The 21,715-nt window shown below is 39.3% G+C and overlaps 2 protein-coding genes across 2 annotated transcripts in view; one reads left to right on the top strand and one right to left on the bottom strand.

Moving 5' to 3' along the window:
• Nucleotides 1-4,763, top strand: part of LOC102755068 (cactin-like) — a 16,798-nt gene extending 12,035 nt beyond the window's left edge. The window contains 1 exon segment of the mRNA XM_015560976.1: nucleotides 4,580-4,763. Coding sequence (XP_015416462.1) covers nucleotides 4,580-4,763 — 184 coding nt within the window.
• Nucleotides 4,764-5,963: 1,200 nt separating this feature from the next.
• The window catches only part of CNGA1 (cyclic nucleotide gated channel alpha 1), an 18,809-nt gene continuing 3,057 nt past the window's right edge, over nucleotides 5,964-21,715 (bottom strand). The window contains exons 2-9 of the mRNA XM_006759256.2: nucleotides 17,068-17,188; nucleotides 15,278-15,394; nucleotides 14,218-14,280; nucleotides 12,081-12,119; nucleotides 11,882-11,995; nucleotides 9,816-9,923; nucleotides 8,979-9,085; nucleotides 5,964-7,804 (exon numbers count right to left, since the gene is read on the bottom strand). Coding sequence (XP_006759319.1) covers nucleotides 6,390-7,804; nucleotides 8,979-9,085; nucleotides 9,816-9,923; nucleotides 11,882-11,995; nucleotides 12,081-12,119; nucleotides 14,218-14,280; nucleotides 15,278-15,394; nucleotides 17,068-17,174 — 2,070 coding nt within the window. The 5' untranslated portion in view covers nucleotides 17,175-17,188 and the 3' untranslated portion in view covers nucleotides 5,964-6,389. The remainder of the gene's footprint in view (nucleotides 7,805-8,978; nucleotides 9,086-9,815; nucleotides 9,924-11,881; nucleotides 11,996-12,080; nucleotides 12,120-14,217; nucleotides 14,281-15,277; nucleotides 15,395-17,067; nucleotides 17,189-21,715) is intronic.

The following is a 21,715-nucleotide window of genomic DNA, read 5'->3' on the forward strand; positions in this document are numbered from 1 at the left end:
AGGGGGCAGATGCTCAATGCAGGAGCTGCCCCCTGGTGGTCAGTGCGCTCCCACAGGGGGAGCTCTGCTCAGCCACATGCAATGATGCACACTGACCACCAGGGGGCAGATGCTCAATGCAGGAGCTGCCCCCTGGGGATCAGTGCGCTCCCACAGACCAACCTCCCACAGCTGGCCAACCTCCCACGGTCCCTCCCCCCCGCCGGCCAACCCTGATCTCTGACCAGGCCAAGGGACCCCACCCATGCAAGGATTTGTGCACTGAGCCTCTAGTTGTCTTAATAAAGAATGACATCAGTAGAATTTGAAGGGATTATATTAAGTTAAATAAGTCAGACAAAAAAAGATAAATACCCCAACATCTCACTTATATGTGGAATTTAAAAAAGAAAACAAAACAAAAAACTTCCAAACTCATGAATGTAGAGAAGAGGTGTAAAGAAGCAATGCTTTCTGTTTAATGTGGAGACCAGGGGAGCAGGTCCCCCTCTCAAGGTAAAAAATAGTCTAGGTCACAACTGTTAAATTGAGACTTAGTACCAAAATCTAAATAAAAGAATTTATAGAAAGAAAAGGAAATCCATTATTTCAGTTCTGTAAAAAAAAAAAAACTCTCATTTTTCTATCACTAACAAGTCTTATTTAAATCCATGAATTTCAAACACTCAATTATTTTAAACATAAAAATAAAAGGAATATAATCAAAGCAAATTATGTTAATTTATTGTGGTACATTTCTTTGATAAGTTTATTTATTTTGTGCTCTTTGAGTATTTTGATATTACATCAGGATGGAGCAGGAAACACCTGTAATTTAGATTGATTGTCAGTATTTTATTTTACTTTATTTTTTTTTCAAACTAAAGAACTGGGAAGAGTGACTTATTACATTTAAAAATTATTGGAAAAAGTTACATTTCATAATGCAGGTGCTCTGGGTGGCTCATCTGTCACTCTTTCTGCTAAGTGTAATCCAAGAGGCCACTGGGGGGACATCTAGAACACCATGGACTTTGGTGCCACCAGGATAACTGTGCTGCTCCATATCATGAATCGTTGTGACAAACCCAAGAAACAGGCTCCCTGATCTCTGAAGAACTAACTCAAGTAGCTTCTTGGACCAAGTCCAACTGGCTGAAGTTCAGCACAGATAAAACAAAAAAGAACCTAACTGAAAGGAAGAGAAACTGGCAATCTGACAAGTAATCTAATATCAAGTCTTTTTTAGGGCCCCATTGTCAGGCTGGTGAGTAATTTTGTGGTAAATAGCCATTTACAGAATCCCAAAGGAATGCATTGGTGAAAAATGCATTCTTATACCTGGAATTCATCAGGAAAACAAGATCCAGACATGAAATGTGATTCTAAAAAACATTGTCTACAATTTACTCAATAAGCACTCTGACTGGCTTAAAGTGGAAACATACAGATAACAGGCATGTTATCACCAAGTAAAACCTCATAAAGCATGCAACTTGGGCTGTGTAGAAAGCAATCAAGTACAACCTCTTAGGGAAGTAAAGACTGCAAGGGTCAGAAGTCCTGCCTTTGCCTCTAAACTGTGTGAATTTAGACTTAGCTCCTCTACTTCTCTCTTTTTCTTCTTCTTCTTTTGAAAAGTTCCAATATAGCAAAGATTATAGAAAGATTACATATATATTGAGTGGCCAGATTATTATGACCACCTGATATTTGTAGGCAAATTAGCTGTACACTGCATTGTATGGGATATGGAAGCCGAAGCCCTGTTCGAACACCCTTGCTGTCTGCAGTTACCAAGATAAAACGTCTCCAATTCGCACAGGAACACAAGGATTGGACAGTAGAGCATTGGAAAAAAGTCATGTGGTCCAATGAATCACGTTTCCAGTTGCATCATGCAGATGGCAGAGTGAGAATTTGGCGGAAACATGCACCCCACATGCATGAGTATAACCCTTCAAGCTGGTGGGGGCAGTGTTATGTTTTCCTGGCATGATGTGGGCCCTTTAATTCGTGTGGAACAATGTCTGAATAGCACAACATACCTAAGTATCTGGACAGTGCTATTCACCAGGCAGGTGTCCGATTCCTCGCATCACCTTTCAGCATCTCGTGGAGTCAATGCCAGGAAGAATCGCCGCAGTATTGAAGGCAAAAGGTGGCCCAACGAAGTACAGAGGGGTGGTCATAATAATCTGGCCACTCAGTGTATATCTTACTTAGGTTTATCCAATCTTAACATTTGGATTCATTTTTTTTCAGATTGTTTTAAAAGATATAAAACAGCACAGACAGTTAAAGTCCTATGAAATTCTCACCCTCCATCCCATCCCATTCTCTCCATTTCCCCATAGAAGTAACTATTAATCTGATTTTTGCTGTCAACCATTCCCATGACTGTTATTAAACCTCTAGATCATAGGTACAGATCCATAAACACTATTTAGCATTGTGTTGTGTGTTTGTAAATTTTGTATAGATGATATTTATATGTACATACAAGAGTCAGCACTAATGAAAGGGTTAAGAGCAGGCACCCTGGAGCCTCACTGTCTAGGTTCAAATAGTGGTTATGTTACTTCCTTCTTGTGGGTCTTAGGCAGATTACTTAACCTCTCTGTGCCTCCATTTCCCTACTTATTAAACAAGGAACATAAAGGAACCTACCTTGTAAGATGTCATGAAGGTTAGATGTATTGACATCTGGGGAGGACTTGGAACAGTAACTGGTACACACTAAGCACTGTATAAGTGTTATCTGCAACTATTTAAATGTTTTTATAGCATTCGTTATATGAATGTATTCCAATTGATATGTCTAACCTCCCTTTAAATAATGTTGTAATCTTCAATTGAGGAGGATATGTTTATTGATTTGAGAGAGAAAGAGGGGGGGGAGAGAGAGAAAGAGAGAGAGAGAGAGAGAGAGAGAGAGAGAGAGAGAGAGAGAGAATATCGACATGAGAGAAGATGGGTTGCCCCCATACTGCCCTGACCAGGCATTGAACCTGCAACCTCCGTATGTGCCCTGACTGGAATCAAACCTGCAACATTTGTAGTATACGGACGATGCTCCAACCAACTGTGCAGCCTGGCCAGGTCTATATCTAACTTCCTTTTGATGAACATTTAGGTTGTTTCTTTTTAAATCATTATTATAAAGATTCTTCAACATGTCTCCTTGTGGATATGTGGACAATTTTCTCTAGTGGCTATGCCTAAGAATGAAATGTCTGTGTTTTAGGTGAGCTCAACTTTGTGCTGTAGCAGATATTGCCACATCATTGTACAACATACAGTAAAAATTCCCACTCTCAAAATTCCTAATAGCCTTTGTTCTCACCAGTTTTAGTGTTGCCTGATCATCATCTTGTATTTATAACATGAGAAGGAGTGAACTAGATAATTTCCCGGGTCTTTCTGCACTTTCTATATTCTCTGATTCCCTTTCTGTGAATTTCCTACTCTCTCCCTTCAGCTAGAGACAAACTAATCCAGTGAATAGTGAATTATTTTATTTGAGTCTAGAAGCCTATTGTTGGGTATTTTTAAATTCTTAAGTCTAAAAACTAGGACATCCAATAATACAATTTCATTAGTGGTGAGGGAAAATATCACCTAAACTGGCAGTGTCCTAGCCAGGCATACTTCCAACGCTGCTGATATAAGTCAGTGGTTTTCAAACTTTTTAAAACAATGGACTTTTAAATATATATAAATTGAATCACAATATAATTGCTGCTTGCTCCTTCCTCCCCGCCCCTTTTTTTCCTCTAATACACATCTTACACATTTTTAAAAGCTTCCTGTAATATAATTATCATGATTGCCTTGGTGAGCTTCCTGAAATTAAGAACTATTAAAATGCTTCAATTTACCTTGCATTTTAAATTCTACTTGACCATATTTTTATTTAAGGCTGGTACATATTTGGGTATACTAAAATCTTTTAGAAATATCCACTTTAGACAAAAAAAAAAAAAAGTACCCATTATTGCCGAAGAGCTCTGATTTTACTACCTATAATTTCTATGGAGAAAAATATTTAGCTTCAGGCTTTGAAGGTAATCATTGTAGACCAACATTGCCACCTAATGGTAAAAAGCCTAATCACAACATATTTCAAGTTGGTTTTAAAAAAAATACATATGCAAAACTCTGCGCACTCTCTTCCTATGAGGACCTGACATGATGGTAGAGCCGGGGGACACTCATCAGACACACTGGCAAGATTGGTGATGGGTTTCTGCTCCCTCGCTATCTGGCTCCCGTGAGTCCCAGCATTCTCTCTCTCATCTCCCAGATGCAATTATTAAGATCTCCAAACTCCGGCCAGCCCTCCCTTGTCCTTATGCCAAGCCTATCCTAGTCTTAATATATTAAGAAGCTAGTTCTAGACAAACATTTGGAGACTGGAATCAGCCTGGAATATGGCTGGTCTCTGGATTTCTAAAAGGTGAGCTCCTGCATTGGCAGCCACATGTGCCCGGGTCAGCACCTCACCCTGGGACTCCCCAAAGCCACATGCTTTCTGTCTTTTTACAATATTCCCTAAGGAAGCTGAAACCCAGTTGTGAACATCTGAATTGCCCTCCAGGTATCTAAACTGGAGCCCTCACCACCAACTGTCAAAGTCTCTACTTGGGAAAGTTGTGAGAAAAGAATTGGCTAAACCCTACTTACCCCAAGTCTTTAGTAAACCAGGAATCTGCCACCATCCAATTCGAGCAAAGCAAGACTCACAGAGCTTTGCGTCAAAGGTCATCAAGTCAGAGCCCTAGGCTATGTCTCCAGCCCAGATCAGACCCAAAGTGCCCACTCCTGGATGCTGTGATTGGGGTTGCTTCTCCAGGTATGTAACCCTCACTCATTTCCTGTCTTTCCACATCTGCCTGGCATGAGTAGCCAGCAAACTTCTTTACGGTTAGAGGTTTGTATGACAGGCAAGAAACAGCACAAAGAAAAGAATAAAATGCAGCTGAAGCAAAGGAATGATAAGAATCAGAAAGAAAAAAGAGAAAAAGGAGCACCTGTCTCAGGCAGAAGCCATGTTGCATATTATCTACGGCCCTCCCACTCCAGGACTAGCCACTTCTACAGTAAAGAAATTCTTGCCAGCTGTTATTGAAGAGACAGGCAAAATGTAGAAGGGAAACTTAAGGCTGCAAAGACATATGTATATAGTTCAATGGGTATTCTGTAGGCAGAGAAGAATAAATTCTATCATTGACCTACACTGATTGGAGTTCATATAAATATCCGGTATGTCAAATTAACACAGAACTACATTAAATCATGTTACTTTAGGCGGGGATAGAAATCTTTTATTAATTCCTATAATCTGTATTAGGAAGAATATTTTGAAACATGGCTGGGTTTATCTTCTATGGCCACATGCTTGTCTTACTTGTCTCTTTTCTAGAGCCATCCTCCCATTTACTCCTTCCTGGTTCTCTAGATAGGTGCTTCTCAAGCTTTAATGTGGGTATTAATCAACTAAAAGTCTTGCTAAAATGCAGTTTTGGACACAGTGGGCAGGCCTGAGATTCTGAGTTTTTAAGAAGCTCCCAGGTGATGCCCATGCTGATCCATTGAACTCCCAGGTTTCCTTGTCAAACATTACAACAACTTCCTTTGTTAATCACCCAGCAATATCATTACCTTTATCTCTTCTGTTGATCAGTCAGAGAAGGATAGTAGCTACTACTGTTAGGCCTTAAATAACCAGAAAAATTTTTTAAATTTATTATTTAAAAATCTTACAAAATGTTTTAATTTTAATGTTCTGTTTTTATATATAACATTTATGCATATATTTGTACAGTAAAGTCTGATTTGTAATTCTTTTATCAGTAAGAAATTTCTCTCAACCAATCTTTCTAAGCCTAGAGTATGACAATTAATATCCTTAAAATGATCCTGAAGCTCTATAAGATCCTAAACTCCCTACTAAATTATTAAATAAAGAATAGTCACTATAGTTTGAGAATTTATTTTTCTTTATTGCATTCTTACTCTTTTTAAGTTGTATTCTGAACATGATGTGCATGGTTCTTCCCAGTTACTCCTCAACCATGTAAATTGCCTGAAAGTGAGGGACACTTGTTCCCTTTTATAAATATTGTTACACGAAGGGAGCCTATGTGGGGGGGAATCAAAAGATGTAGATACTGACAAGTTAATCAGTTATATCTTTGCACACTGTCCATAGTGGAAAATCCCAAGATACAATGATTCTTTAATCACAGTACCTTACATGCAAGTGTGTTGGCCTTGTGCCCTGCACCAAAGCACATTTTCCTCATGGAAAATCCCCCAGCTGCACCTTCCCCTTCTTCCAACTTAATCATCACTTAGTCACATCACCGAAAGGATCATGAGGTGTGTCCTTGCGAATAGCTAGCGCTTCAGTCCTGTGCGGAGTCTGTGGGCCCACTTTCAACTCCAGATCCTTCAATGGCTGAAAACTCTGTTTCAATAAGTGGTTTCAGAAATTTCTCAACCTTGGTGAGTCTTTGCTTCAGTTTCTGCTGCATGGACTCATACTCAGCCAGGATCCGAGCAAACCTTGTTTGCAGGAGGTCTACTGACCCTTCCATTCGGGTGACCTTCTCTTCAAGATCTTTGGGGTCATGGCCAGCATTCGCAATATTTACATCCAGCAGACCATCTTTCATCAAGATTTGCTTCCCCTTCTCTTCTAGCATACCTTTGGCATCCGGGTACTCAGTTAGAGCTTCCATGAGGTCGTCTTTTGAGAGACAGAACAGATCTGAGTAGCCAATGCTTTTAATATTGGCCGTTCTTCGATTGCCAGCTTTGCTGCCTTTAATGTTAAGGATGCTGATCTCCCCGAAGTAGCTGCCATCACTCAATACCACAAACTGAGTGATTCCATCATCTGCCACCACAGCGAGCTTGCCTTCCTTGATGATGTACATCTCTCGTCCAATATCGCCTTTCTTGCAAATGTAATCTCCAGGACTGTAGACTTGGGGTTGTAATTTCAAGACCAACTCCACCAACAGACCAGCCTCACAGTCGGCAAAAATGCGCACCTTTTTTAATGTGTCTAGGTGGACACTGATGGCGATCTCTGCTCTTAGTTTATCAGGTAGGTACTTCAAAACTTCTCTCTCATCAACTGTTTTTTTGTTGGTCCACAGATAGTCGAACCATTTAATAACTCTCTTTTCCATATCTTTGCTTACATTTCGAAAATGCATATATTGCTTGATGGCATCGATTCTTGCTTGAAATTCTGCTCTGGCTGCATTCATGTTGGAAATCATAGAACCTATGTTACCAACAATGGTAGCAAAAATTAATACTCCAATTAAGAAATCAACCACCACGAAGACATACTCAGAATCCCTCACAGGAGGTGGTGTTTCACCAATGGTGGTCAAAGTCAGTGTAGACCAGTAAAGGCTATAGACGTACTTTCTAGCCAAACGGCCAAATTCAGGATCATTAACATCAGGATAGACCCAGGTATCATTTCCAAATCCAATAGCTTTGGAAATAGAGTAGTATACACATGCGTTCCAGTGGATAATGATGACAATGTACATAACAAGGTTAGAAATCCTGAAGATGTTTGGGTAGTTAGTTCTTGTTTCTGTCCTTTGGAAGAACTCAAACATTCGAGAGATCCTTAAGAGTCTGTTTAATCTAATTTCTGGATAGTTCCACCCCAGGTTAAAATATAGCAGATCGGTTGGTACCACTGATAGAACATCAAGTTTAAATTGTAAGTTTGATTTATATTTCTCTATGAGTTTAAGCTCTTCCTTCACCAGCAGTCCTTGCTCTAGGTAACCTAAAATAGAAAAAAACCAATTTAATGCTTTTTTTTCCCTTTTTATGCTATTGTGAATTTTTCTGAAGTAACTCTCAATAAACTTCATTGAGCTCAAAACAAGAACTCACTTTCAGTAAATATGCTTTTAGCAATGTAGGAAGATGTGAGTCCCAATAAACATATAGCTATGGAACATACTATGTTGTAGAAATAAAAGGTAAAACTTTGTAAGTGAAAAATTATATGCAATGTATATATACAAATCTCTGTAGATCAGTATCTCCATCCAGGCAAAGCCACCACTTTTATGAACAGTGTTCTTGGAAAGTCTCCTGGGCCCTTAAGCACTGTGCTCATACCTCAGGCTACTCTCTCAACAAAACCCCAACCTCACCCTTGAAACTTGGGTACCATTGTGAATATTCTTTCCTTGTTCCTTCAATGTGAAGCATAAGTGTCCTTGGTGTTAGCATTCCTTAGACATATGGGATCTTCCCTTCTCCTACACGGCTACCATGGGCTGGTGAATTAAATCCAGAATTTCGGCACTCTGATACATTTCACTAAGAAAACCATTTGTTCTTCCTCTTCTACCGACTATCAGAGCTGCAAATAGGACACAACAACTGCAACGCTCTGTGTTCACTGGTCACATTTGCATGTGGAAGCAGTGTAGAAACAATGAGTTTATATCTACTTAATAAGAGTACTTGACGTAGGTAGTTATTAGAGTCTTCCCCCTCGTCAATAATGCCTCACCATGGATCACAAAATTGAGTTAAGGATGTGTGTTCTGTTTCTTACAAAATTTCTAATACAGCTCTGCTGGGTTCAATGACATTTCCCTCCATGCCTCTTTAATCTCTCTGTTAGGTAGCCTTTCCTCACAGAGCTGACAGACGATTTCTGCTCTCTTCTACTCCTTTCACCTGGCATAAACCCAATGAACAGGGTAACAGAGGAAAGCCACCAATCACATTCGAAAGGTTGCCTAGAAACATCCCTTCTGAATCCGTTGGAGCGAACTGAGCCTGTGGGTGGGAATATGGTATTTTTGCTTTCAACTGTGTTTTGTTCTCTAAAACAGGTTTTTGTGAGTTATTTTGAAGAATGCTTTCATTAGAAAATTTCAAATTATATTATAGATATCAAAGCATGAAATTGGAAAATGTCCCAAACTGAACATATTTACCTGTCCTGGTTCGTACAAACATATCGAGAAGATAGACTGTATCTGACAAGTAATCAAAAACGAGCCAATACGCTAGGTAATCAGACTGGAGTTCCTCAAAACATGCTCTGTAAAAAAAATGTATATAAATAAAATGGGAGCCATTTCAGTAAAAGTCCTCTTTGTGTAATTTTCTCAGGATGAGAAGTTTAAGACTAGGAGGGGTGCTTAGAAGCCATTGAATCTTTCCCAAATTGGAGCGGTTGGATTAGTTTTCTCACACTTCTGAATTTCAACATTCTTGCCATTATACTAGTTAGCTTTATGAAAACATCAAATAAGAATAAATGATCTAGAGCTAAAGTCAAATACACTGGGTCATATACATTAATAACCAGATTCATACTGACTGTCAGTGCCCAAAATGCTTCAGGAAATTATGCTTGGTTCTGGATGGCTGAACTGTTTACTGGCTAAAAGACAGGGAACCATAGAAATCATTTGGGAAACACACCTTGTTCTAAACCAATCTAGGTCCTTGATCTTTTTCTACTCTTGGCAAAATGTTTTCTCATAGGGAAAAAAAAAAATCCCCCAAAGTTCTAATTAAATGATTGGGCGATCAAAAATTTAAAAGTATCTTCTTCACTCCTCCATCCTGGTACTGGATTTCCAAGTATATTGGGAAGGAGAGCACCTAGTCCTGATCTTAGGAAAACACGTTGAGAACAACATAGAGTCTCTTTACAACCTGTGGTGAAGAAACGAGGGATGTCCTGAAGAGCTCTAGGCCAAACAGGTAAGTCAGTTAACTAGAAAACTGGAAGTGAGCTGAGATCCACAAAAATATAGAGAGACCTTGCAATAATCAAAGTCCAGTTGTACATGACGGGTAAGGTGATGCAAAACAGCCAATTGTAGTACGTGTTTCCCGAGGGATCAATAACCATGACTTCTTTCTTCGCCCTAGCAGCAATCAGACACAGAGGGGAAAGTTACCAGGAAACAAAAACATTTCAGTTTCACCTGTCTAGTATGACAGCGCCCATCCCCCACAATTAGCAAAAGAGAAGGAAGCTGGAGAAGCTCACACTACAGTGGGAAGGTTAGCTAGGCATAAGTGCACTAGTTATAAGAAACTAGTTAGTGAAGGGTGGCCAGATAGTTATGTTACTAGTCTTACATTAAACCATATTTTACACTTTAATTAAAGCTCTTGTTTTACTGCGATGCTGTAGACACTGCTATCTCTTCAACCACAAAGAAGGAATCATGGCATAGATCATGCCAAACCCTGGACATGTCACAGAACCCTTTGGTAAGGTATAGGTGGTGGGAGAATGCTGGCTTTGCTATGCCCCCTACCAGGTAACAGAACAACCAGGAACTACACTGTAAGGGGAGAACTCATGCCTTCTTTCTAATCTGTAGGAAAGAAGAATATAACACAATCTAATAAAAATGCATATTCATAAGCATGTACAGAGGACTAAGGGAGGCAATTGTGGGCAAGAGGAAGGGAGGAAGAAAATATATGTTCAAATAAAAAGTTTTAACTTTCTTTTAGTATCAAGCCTATATTTTTAAGGACTTTTTTCTTTATACAAACTTCAACTTTCTAACAGGCACAAATAATTGAACCATTGCCTGGTAAAGAGTTTTAAGTAAGTTTAGAAAACAATTTTTCCTTTAATAAAAAGCAAAAAGAGCTTTGCAACTATCACTCTGCTACCAGAGGAGTACAGAAGTGGGATTCCTCCATTGCCATGGGAGTGGGGTTCTTGGGGTACCACCGAAATGAGCACTTTCAGAAGCTCCCACGGGAGAATGAGGTGCGGTTAGAAGACTTTATTTGTTGGAGTTATATTCCTCAGCCTCCAATGTCCCATTTCCCTTAAGCCAGTCCTGAAGGAGGGGCAGCTGTGGGTTCAGCAAAGCCAAAGCAAGGCCAGTGTCCAGAGCTTTCATTCCAAGTTGCAGCTGGGACCAGTCCAGCATCAAGATAATTAAAGTCCGCTAGTCCATTGTATGGAGTCTTACATCACTAAGACCCCTGCAAATGCAGGGAGTGTACTCCCTAGAACAGCAGTTCCAACACGGCCAAGAGCCAAGAGTGTGTGCTCCCTTGTCTAGGAGTTTAAGTGGTCAGGTTTCTCACCCTCTTGGTGGCTACACCTACCCTGAGCACGGCCTCACTTCCAGGTGTGACTGCCATACAAGCACCTTCCCATGTCACTCAGACCTTACTGGGCATGTGTCCAAACTGCCTTTGTCCAGTCCCTTCCCCCACTGATCCGCGGGAACTAGACTTGGAGAGTGTTAAATTAGCAAAGCTGTATGAATGGCATGCCTATGTTATCTAGTCTTCCCTTTACTCCTTTCCTGTTAAAGAATAACCAGATTATGACAACAGTATTGACTCAGCCTTATCATTGTGCAATTCCAATTCTCAAATGTTTGTTTTAAAAAGGATCATTCAAATGGCTGGTGTTTTTGCTTTTGAAATTAGGCATGGCTTTTTGCAAGGAGACTCCTTTATTTTGGAGTATTTCCCATACAGTGTTTATTCTGCAAAAATGTTAATGAAATTATTGAATTTATATTTCACTTTTTCTAATTGATGGTAAGATCCTAGGAATCCTATTATCCTAGGAACCTAACTATCTCCCAGTAGTAAGTTTCTCTTTATCAGGGTCTGGGGAAGGGAAGTAATGATAACAATGAAAGTTCTGGATGAGAAAACTAAGACTAAGGCTTCTGCTGTTGATTTTAAGAAAATAAGAAAAAAGTTAAACTACATTTAATAACAATTTATTTAGTCTTCACAGAGGGCCTCTTTACTACAAAGTTTCAGGAAATTTCCCCTGGATCCAAAACCCATCACCAGTGCATTCCTGATTTCAATGAGAGTAAAAAAACCTTACTCTTCTTTCTTATCTTTGTCTTTCTTTTCTTCTTTCTTTTTCTTCACTTTGTCCTTTTCTTTTTTCTTTTTCTTCTCTGGGTCTTTTTTATTTTCATTTTTATCATCAGGCTTGCTGAAAAAGTGAGATATTTAGTTAGTATTAAAACGCAAAAAAAAAAAAAAGGTCATGGGCAGAAAACTGTGGAAGTCTAACTTACCTCTTCTTTTCTTTCTTCTTCTTTTTTTCTTTCGGCTCTCTAGAGAAGAAACAATATCTCTGTCACATAGTCAAATTCCATTCTGACTTCCACTCTTATTTATTTTTCTCTCCACTGAGCAATAATTCTCAGCTTTGTATTCAAAGGCCTGCCCCTGTGCTTCGAAGCCAGAAATCTGGTCTCCTACTGGGGAGTTCTACTACAATGCACATGCATCCAGGTAACAAGGCAAACAAAGAATAATTCCTGGGTGGATGAATGTGGAAAACTGAAGAAAATGGAGCTGGGTAAAGGCATAAACCCAAGGAGAGAAATTTAAGAAACAATAGCCCCTAAAAGAATGTACTTTCAAAGTTTCAATATATATTTTAAAAATTCTTTCAATTTTAAGATTCTTGATATTACTTATATTTACCCTTCAATAAGAGCTTTGAGAATTTTGAGAAAATATCATCAATTTTCATAGAGCATTAATTCTGCCTGAAGCAATCATTTTATGAGCAGTCAAAAAGCTCTGTGGTAACTTAGTAGAATCCTAATTCTTAGAATCATTCATTAAATTTGAGATATTTTTCTATATACAATTTCTTCCTGAGTGGAAATTATGTGATTAGAGGCCTCTTTCTATGATTGGTCTTCTCCATGAGCAGAAAAAGGATTCTGAAGTCAGACAGCCAGACCCAAGGTCTCAGGAGGCTGCCATTGTTGGCTCCAATGTCTTGGTAAGATTTACTATGGGCACATGAAAGAACAGGCATCTCATTATCACAGGATTGTCAGAGAAGGCTGTTAGAGGGAGATAGGTCTAAACCTAGGCCTCAAAGTATGAGCACGAGTTGGAAAAGTTGAGAAGAGGGAGGATGTTAAAGGGGGAAAATTTGTAGGTACAAATGTACAAACAAATTTCATCTGGATACAAATGACCAGAATTGGAAAGCTGCTATTGAGGAGAAATAGGAGATAAAATGGATGAGTGAGGCTTGGTATCTAAGGTCATCCTGTCAAATGGGAACAGAACATAAAGTTGAAAAGGGGAGAATTTATTTCTATGGGAACTCACTCCTGTGAAACAGGATTGAACACCCTAGCATCGATCCTGAAAGGTGGTGCTCACACACTGCTCAGATGGCTCTTGGAAGCTCAGAAAAGGTGAGGACTCACACCAAGTGAAATAGAAATTACAAAATGCCATGCCAGATGGTGGGAGAAGGTGTCAAAAAGGCTCAGAGAGTGGTATGCTAAAATGGGTATCCTATATAATAAAAGGCTAATAAGCAAATTGACTGAACGGCGGAATGACTGGGGAAGGGACTGGACAAAGGCAGTTTGGACACATGCTCAGTTTTCCACATTCACCCACCCAGGGGGCAGATGCTCAATGCAGGAGCTGCCCCCTGGTGGTCAGTGCACTCCTACAGCGGGAATGCCGCTCAGCCAGAAGCTGGGCTCACGGCTGGTGTGTGCAGTGGTGGTGGCGGGAGACTCTCCTGCCTTTGTGGCAGCGCTAAGGATGTCCGACTGATGGTTTAGGCCCGCTCCCCACAGAGCTGTCAGTCAGACATCCCCCGAGGGCTCCCAGACTGCAAGAGGGCACAGGCTAGGATGAGGGACCTCCATGAATTTCGTGCACTGGGTCTCTAGTCCTACATAAGAGAGGTAGCCCACCAGTTGCTCATATTCCCTAAGAATGCTCAGCGAATACAAAAATGATCCAAAATGTGCAGGTGAGAGGGGCACCAGCATCACTGAGAAGTTCAGTGATACTGTCTTCTGTAGGCCAGAGCTGACAATAGGAGATGCTGGTACAGAACTGGGCTCCCTGAGAGCAATAGGGATGACAGGATCTAGAAGAACAGACTAGTGGCAATGCTTACCTTTCAAAGAGAGATGGGGCCCATAATAGTAATTCACAGTATTGAAATGCTCACACGCATACATACATACATACTACTTTTAATATGGGTAGCTACATTTTTCAGAAGTACATAAACAAACAATAAAGTGACAGAATATCCATGTCATTGTGTTAGGTAGAGTTTGCCTAATATCTGCCCTACAACAGGTTCAGATATATCCCTACCTTTTCACTGGTTTTCTCTAAAAACAAACTTTAGTTTTCTATTGTAAATATACTTACTGCTCCTTATTGCTGCTGTTGTTAACATTGAAAAGTGCAATGACACCAGGCAGGTACTCTTCCCTAGGGAATGAGGAAGTACTGTGAATTCATAGTAGTCACTATCCATATAATGTCTATGGTAAGCACACAGTCTTAAAGAACAACTTTTTTTCAGTTTCTACTTATTACTAATGGTTGTCTAGACAAGTTTTGTAAATATAGAGCCTCCATGGGGCATGAGTTACCAAATATCACACCATGAACCAAAGTGATTAGTAAACGCCTGTTGATCAATGCTCACACTGAGAAGTAGCATCCTTATTGGTCTCCACTGAGGCAACTGGATGCCGCTAACTCCCAGCAAGAGACCTGGGACTTACACTTAGGAAGCTAGGAAGGGAAAGAAAGGCAAATGAAAATAATGGAAAAACTGGAGGTAGTCAGTGAAAAGAGAAATAGGAGAGAAGGAAAAAAAGGAGGGACAAACAGCAAATAAAAAGTGACTATGTTCCACAGGATAGCAACCCCTGACCCACACCACCTCACACAGCTTCCACACCCTCAGAGTAGCATGTTTGAAGTCTCCATGATTGCTTATTCCCTACGAAAGATTTTAAGCTTTGCTCTTCTAGCTACTCACTCCAGTGCTCTACTTCCCTGAAAGGAAAGTCAAATGGGATTTTAAAAAATGACAGCCAAGTTTAAAACACTTTCTTATGGAGACAAACAGAGCTAAACTACTTCAGGGCCCTAGAAGAAGGATCAGAGAGAAGGAGGAAATCAGAGAGGACTGGGACATGAGGCTTTTTAAGACACAGACATGTGTCTCAGGGAAAATGATCACCAAGAGCATGACTTGGAGCCCCATGGACATGAATAATCATCAGGCAGTAGCAGTCTCCCAAGAAAAGAAGTAGCGAGTTCCTCCCGAGATCCTGCATAGTGATGAGGGAGCAGGACCACTTGCCAAATCCACTAAAAGGAGAAGATCCTTTTTCACCTAAACAATGGCTCAAAAACCAGTATGGGGAAAAGAAAAAAGAAAAAACAGTATGGGGGAATAGATCAGATTGCTCACCTCTGTGATAGTCCTCCCTTCCTGCGTGAACTATTTCTGAAGGAATCCCTTGCACAGGGGTTTTCACTCTCGGCGTCTTCAAATATAGAGGCACTGTCATCGTCGTCAGAAAAGGAGCTACGGTCCAGTGGGAGGGAGAGATGAATTAGAGCAATGCTCTAAACGGAGCATGTCAAACTCGCGGCCCACAAGGAATATTTTTGTGAACCAGCCAATATAACGGTAAGAAATGTTTTAATAAAAATTTTGTAACTTAATTTTTACAATATCCTGTTATACATAATTATTAATAATGAGCTACAACGTTCGCTAATGACTGATTACTATACATAATCATATTGCATTTGTTTCCCTTACGCGCCTTACATGCAGGAGCACCATTTATTTTATGTTAACGATTACTAATTTATTTCAGCCCTTTGTATTCAGCATGTCTCTATTGAAATAAACCTACGTTTCTCTGAAAATTGAAGCTTTTTTTTTTTTTGCTGCCCATATAAACTTGAACCTTGTTTATTTGGCCCATGTTAGCCTTTGACTTTGACATGCTTGCTCTAAACTGATATGGAGGAATGCCAGTTCTCATTAGGGGCACCCTTACCCCTTTTCCTTCCCTCTCAAACTAATACACACAGCAACTTTTAATTAGAGTGAAATGAGAACTGTACAGAATACATAGAATTATAACCACAATTCAGTGAGATACATGTAATTAAGAAAATACTTTCTAGGTCATATACAGGGATATGGACTAACTTATAAAAATCCTAGAGGCCCAGTGCATGAATTTGTGCACCAGTGGGGTCCCTCAGCCTGGCCTGCAGGATCAGGCCAAAACCGGCTCTCTGACATCCCCTGAGGGGTTCCAGATTGCGAGAGGGCACAGGCCAGGCCTAGGGACCACACTGTTACATGATTGGGGCTGGAGAGGGATGCGGGACGTTGGCCAGTCAGGGAGGGACCAAGGGAGGGCTCCAGGGCATGTCCAGCCTGTCTCACTCAGTCCCGATTCAGGGGACCCCAGTAGCAAGCTAACCTACCTGTTGGAGCGTCTGTCCCCTGGTGGTCAGTGCACACCATAGCAACTGGTCAACCAGTCGACTTTCTGCCCCCTGGTGGTCAGTGCATGTCATAGTGAGCGGTTGAGTGGCCTTAGCATATCATTAGCATATTGCACTTTGATTGGTTGAATGGGCGACTGGATGACCAGACACTTAGCATATTAAGCTTTTATTAGATAGGATTCCTTACATTAAAAATATATTCAACCACATGTATACATGTTCTCTTCATTTATAGAAATAGAGTAATGCTTTAAATTATACTTTTAAAACGTGCCTGCATTTCACACTGTATTTTTTCACATGTATCTATGGCAATGCTATTCCTTTAGAATTGAAAGGTCTTGCCAGTGACTAGAAAAATATTTGGCATAGGGGTTTCTAAATGAGCTCAATAATATCTATGTTTATTTGTTGTACAAGTTATGCTGTTTCAAAGTTTATAATTAAATAAATTATAATTAAATAAATTATAAATCTCTCTCTCTCAAATTAAAAGTTAAATTGAACCCTGGCCGGGTAGCTCAGTTGGCTGGAGCATGGTCCCACACACCAAAAAGGTTGAGGGTTCCATCCCCGGTTGGGGCATATACAGGAGGCAACAAATTGATGTCTCTCTCTCTCTCTCTCTCTCTCTCTCTCTTAGGTAAGGATTAAAAATAATTTTTTAAAGTTAAATTGAAATTTAAGAGCTCCATTAAAAATCCATGGAAAAATGAATGGAGTTACCTGCATGCTCCATTTTCCATCCTTCTTATTTTCTTTTCCATATCTGGGACAATTACATTGGGAATGTTTATGAAAGAATGCTGTGTATTGATAATATTTTTCTTCATGGTTAGTTTAATATCTGGGAAGAGAAAAAGCTTATTAGTAAGAAGATTTTTTTTATATTTACACACATAATCAAAAGTTTCACTCTACCATTCTTCTAATGCTTCTAATCTTATTTCCAGTTACATGTGGGAATTTTTCTTTAATGGAATAGAAACATGGCCTAAGCCCTTAATTACCACTCACCAATTTTTGGTGCATTTTTTAAAATTCCAGAATATAAGAGAGAGATAGGACTTTTTTTTTTTTTAATTTTGGATTTGCCCAGTTTTGAAATATTCAGGCACTGTGGGTGTAAGACAAAACTACAGGGACCTCACATATACATTAAACAATTAAGAAATAATAAAAAATAATAAAATACAATACAAAATGGATGTAATCAGCTGTGAATGTCTATAGGCATTCAGACAAAATGACTTGAGTGGTATTCACTTTGGAGTGAATAAGGATGCAACTCATCCACATTTGTAGCAATTCCTCTAAAGTACTGTGAGACATATAGTCCCAGCAACATATGTTGAGAAACACTGGCCTAAACTCTCATCTGGTTACATTATTTCCCAAAATCACGTGGAATGAGCTGGGCCAAACATCGATCCACTTTACAGCTGCTTCCAGCATGTACCATGCTCATATGATCGCTGTCTACTGCCTTGCCTTCCCACCTACCCGCTTCGACTGCCCTCGGTGTATGTACCACTTCTGTCCACGGGCCTCAGAAGCACCCTCTCCCCAATTCTGCAGGTACCCACCTTGAGAATGCCAGAAACCACGACAAAGGTGCTATTCCCTGATGCTCCCCCAGCTGCCATGCGGCAATCCTGCCTGCAGAATGGAGGATGTTCCCCCTCCAAACCCCCTGCTTCCCTTGATCACCTGGGCCTAAAGGGGCCTTCATCTTCCATGAGTCACTGCTTAAAAAAAATTACCTATCTCCACAAAAGCCAGCACATGTGAGGCACCCCTTGAGGGGTTCCCTGGGAAGACTTTTAAGGTGGTAAAACTAGAGGTCCTGTAGGCACAGGTGGGCAGGAACAGGCATTATATGTGCTGTTAATGAGAGTAGAGCTCTATATTGTTTGGATTTTATACAATGAACCTGTATTAATTTTATAACAAAAGGATGAATATTAAAATATTTTTCTCAAATGAACATTATTTCAAAGCAAAGAAGATTTGTTTTTTTAAAAAATATATATTTAATATTGTTTTCAGAGAAGAAGGGAGAGGAAGAGAGAGCTAGAAACATCAATGATGAGAGAGAATCATTGGTCAGCTGCCTCCTGCACACCCCCTACTGGGGATCGGGCCTGCAACCCAGACATGTGCCCTGACAGGGAATCAAACAATGACTTTCTGGTTCATACAGAGCTCAACCACTGAGCCCTGCCAGCTAAGCAGAACATTATTTAACTTATAGAAATGTTCATGATACAGTGTTAAGCCCCCAAAAAGCAGATTGCTAAGTAATATTTTGCAGTTCTTCCCCAATCTCAGCAGTCAGTTGCAGAGCTTAGATTGTTTCTTAATGTTTAGCAAGGCCCCCAGAGCCGTGTAACCAGCCACAACAGGCTGTCCTAGCTCTGCGACAGGTCGCTAGGACCTGAAAACAGACATCTCTTGTTTGGCGAAGACGTGGGTTCTAACCTCTGCTCTTCACCAAACTGCCAGTGAGACCTCAGCAGAGATGTTTCTGAGTTTCAGTTTCCTCTTTGTAAAGTAGAGGTGGTAATTCCTTCCCTGCCTATTTTAATTATTCTCTATTTGGACCTAATGCAAAATATATATGAAGCAATACTGAAGGCTGTGAAGAGTTATACAAAAGCAAGTTGATGATATTATTCTATAATCTCCAAGCTCAGAGAGAGGCGACTATCCACTACCTTATGGAGACAAACAGAGCTAAAATGATTAAAATAATCTTTCCTTAATCCCTCCCCCCTTGAACTATAACTTTGAGAAGTCAAATTTGTCAAGGCAGCTTGACAATTACCTTCATAGGATCATACCCAAGCTGTAATTCCCACAAAAAAGAAAACAAGGCTGACGCAACACTATTGCTATGTATGCCCATGGCAAACACGGGGACCTGTCAGGCTTGTTATGTACATTATTATCAACTTATGAAGAAAACAAAATACTTTCTCAGGAAAACAATAATTCACCAAGGAGGTCATTATTGTCATAATCATTACCATTACCTTCACAATCCACAGAAAGTTTACTAAGCAGCCATCATAAAACACAATCTCAGTTAATCAAAATTCAATTAATGAAACCATCAAATATCCAAATACATTATCTAGTACTATTTTTGCAGCCAAAACAATTTACAAAACAAACACGTTGAAATAAAAGAGTAGTTTAAATGTCAGAAAATGTAAGGATCATGAGAGCAAAATATCTGTTTTGTTCACTACTATTCCCAGTGACCAGAACTAGAATATTTTTCACATCAATTTAAAGAATTTACTATAACTATAAAGTTCATATATTCTGGTCATAGAACATTGCAAGACCCTACATCATGAAAGAAAGACTTTAAAAAATCAAGATGCCATAGAGTAAGAGACTTTTCACGATGGTAGAAGGCCTAACTGTGTTATCGTTCCCACTTTCTCCATTGAACAAAAAAGTATTCAGAATTCCAAAATTTGATCAAAAATTTAACAAATTCTGATTAACTGAAGATTTATTTGCCCTTTTTGTTAGGGCACCTCATTCTTTCTGTTTCATAATGGAATTTCTCAGAAATGCGTGTTGATGAGAGGTGTTTTTGGAAAGTCAAAATTATCTCTTCAAAACATAGAACTTATTTCTTTTTCTTGTCTTACATTGACAGGAGTTATAGAACAATGTTAAATAATAGATAGCATCACTCCTTGCCTTGTTTCAGTTGCTAGAATTTCTCTTATTTTTGTCCATTGGTTTCAGATAAACATTCTTTATTGTATTCAGGAAGTTTTCTTTTATTACTAATTTCTTATTTTATCAAGAGTAGATGTTGAATTTTATCAGTTACCTTTTCATCAACGAAAGCTGTATGAGTTGTTAAAGTTAAGTTGACTTATACTTTGGAATATTTGCGAACCATTAAGTGTAATTACAAGCACTTGTCGCACACTATAAAGCACCTATATTAGCAAAAACTTGGCACAATGCTTGTTTGCTGATTGAAAGCTACAGTATATACCTCCTTTAAGGGGGCATAGAAAAGTAACCGCTGTGGGAAGTTTGGTTGGTGCCATAGCCAAAACTTAAAATATGGCAGCTCAAGTCCCACCTACTTTTACCCAGGTTGAAAGCTCTGGCATATGTGGACTTACTCCTTTGACCTATTCATGGGGACACAGGCAAAAATAAAGGAAAGTTTCTGGCTAAGACAGTGCCCGGCATGTAGTAAGCAGTTAATAAATATTTGATCAATAAATTAACAAGTAAAAAGTACTTTAAGAGAATTCTTTATATATATAAACGTTATTATTATATGTAAATATAATCAGATACATATATATCTGATTTCAGAGAGGAAGGGAGAGGGAAAAAGAGATAGAAACATCAATGGTGATAAGAGAGTCATTGATCAGTTGACTCCTGCACACCCCACAATGGAGATTAAGCCTGCAACCGGAATCAAACATTGACCTCCTGGTTCATAGGTCAATGCTCAACCCCTGAGCTATGCCTACTGGGCAACAAGTAAAACAGTTAAGGTACACACTGCCTGTTTTTGGAGGTAGTTCTTGGGCTTTTTCAATCTTGCCCATAATTTTTATTCGATTTAATTTTTTCTTTCTTAATTTAAATTTAGACATTTTGAGTGTAGAAAGTAATCTATCTTATCCAGACTTTTTAGTTTTTAGCGCATATCAACTTCACAGGTTAAAAAGTACCTCGATGAAAAAGAGAAAGATCTGCAATAGCTTACATTATTTAATGAATTAAATAATTTGCTATTATCTTCCACTAAAGAGCTATTTGACATTGTTTTTCTCTTCCCTATACTTTTGTTTTTCCATTTCTAAGGGTAGGGTCCTTAACTTAAACTGTATTTGTTAATCTCTAACTTTATTTGACTGTGTGGCCAGAGAATGTAGCTTGTATACATTTTTTTGCCTTGCTGAGATGATTTTTGTGATTAATATTTATGAATATTCCAAAAGTAGAGGAAAGAGGTTGTATTCTCTATGGATATAAAGTGCACTCAATAACTATTAGGTTTTTCTTTATACCCTGATGCTTCACACCCATCTTCTTTTGTCTGCCTGCTTGATCTAACAATGACATGAGCGAGTGATATTTATGAAAAGAATAAATTCAGCAGAACAAATGAGTTAAGGAATATCTAAGCAAAACTGGTCAAAATGTAAAAAGTCATTTTAAGATGTGTCTTTATTGACAGGAACATTTAAAAACTTGGTTTAAGCTCATTCTATGAAGCCAGCATCACCCTAATACCAAAACCAGGTAAAGACAACACGATGAAAGAGAATTACAGGCCAATATCCCTCATGAACATAGATGCCAAAATCCTCAACAA

This window comes from Myotis davidii, unplaced genomic scaffold (genome assembly GCF_000327345.1).
Source record: "Myotis davidii unplaced genomic scaffold, ASM32734v1 scaffold455, whole genome shotgun sequence".
Lineage (NCBI taxonomy): Eukaryota > Metazoa > Chordata > Mammalia > Chiroptera > Vespertilionidae > Myotis > Myotis davidii.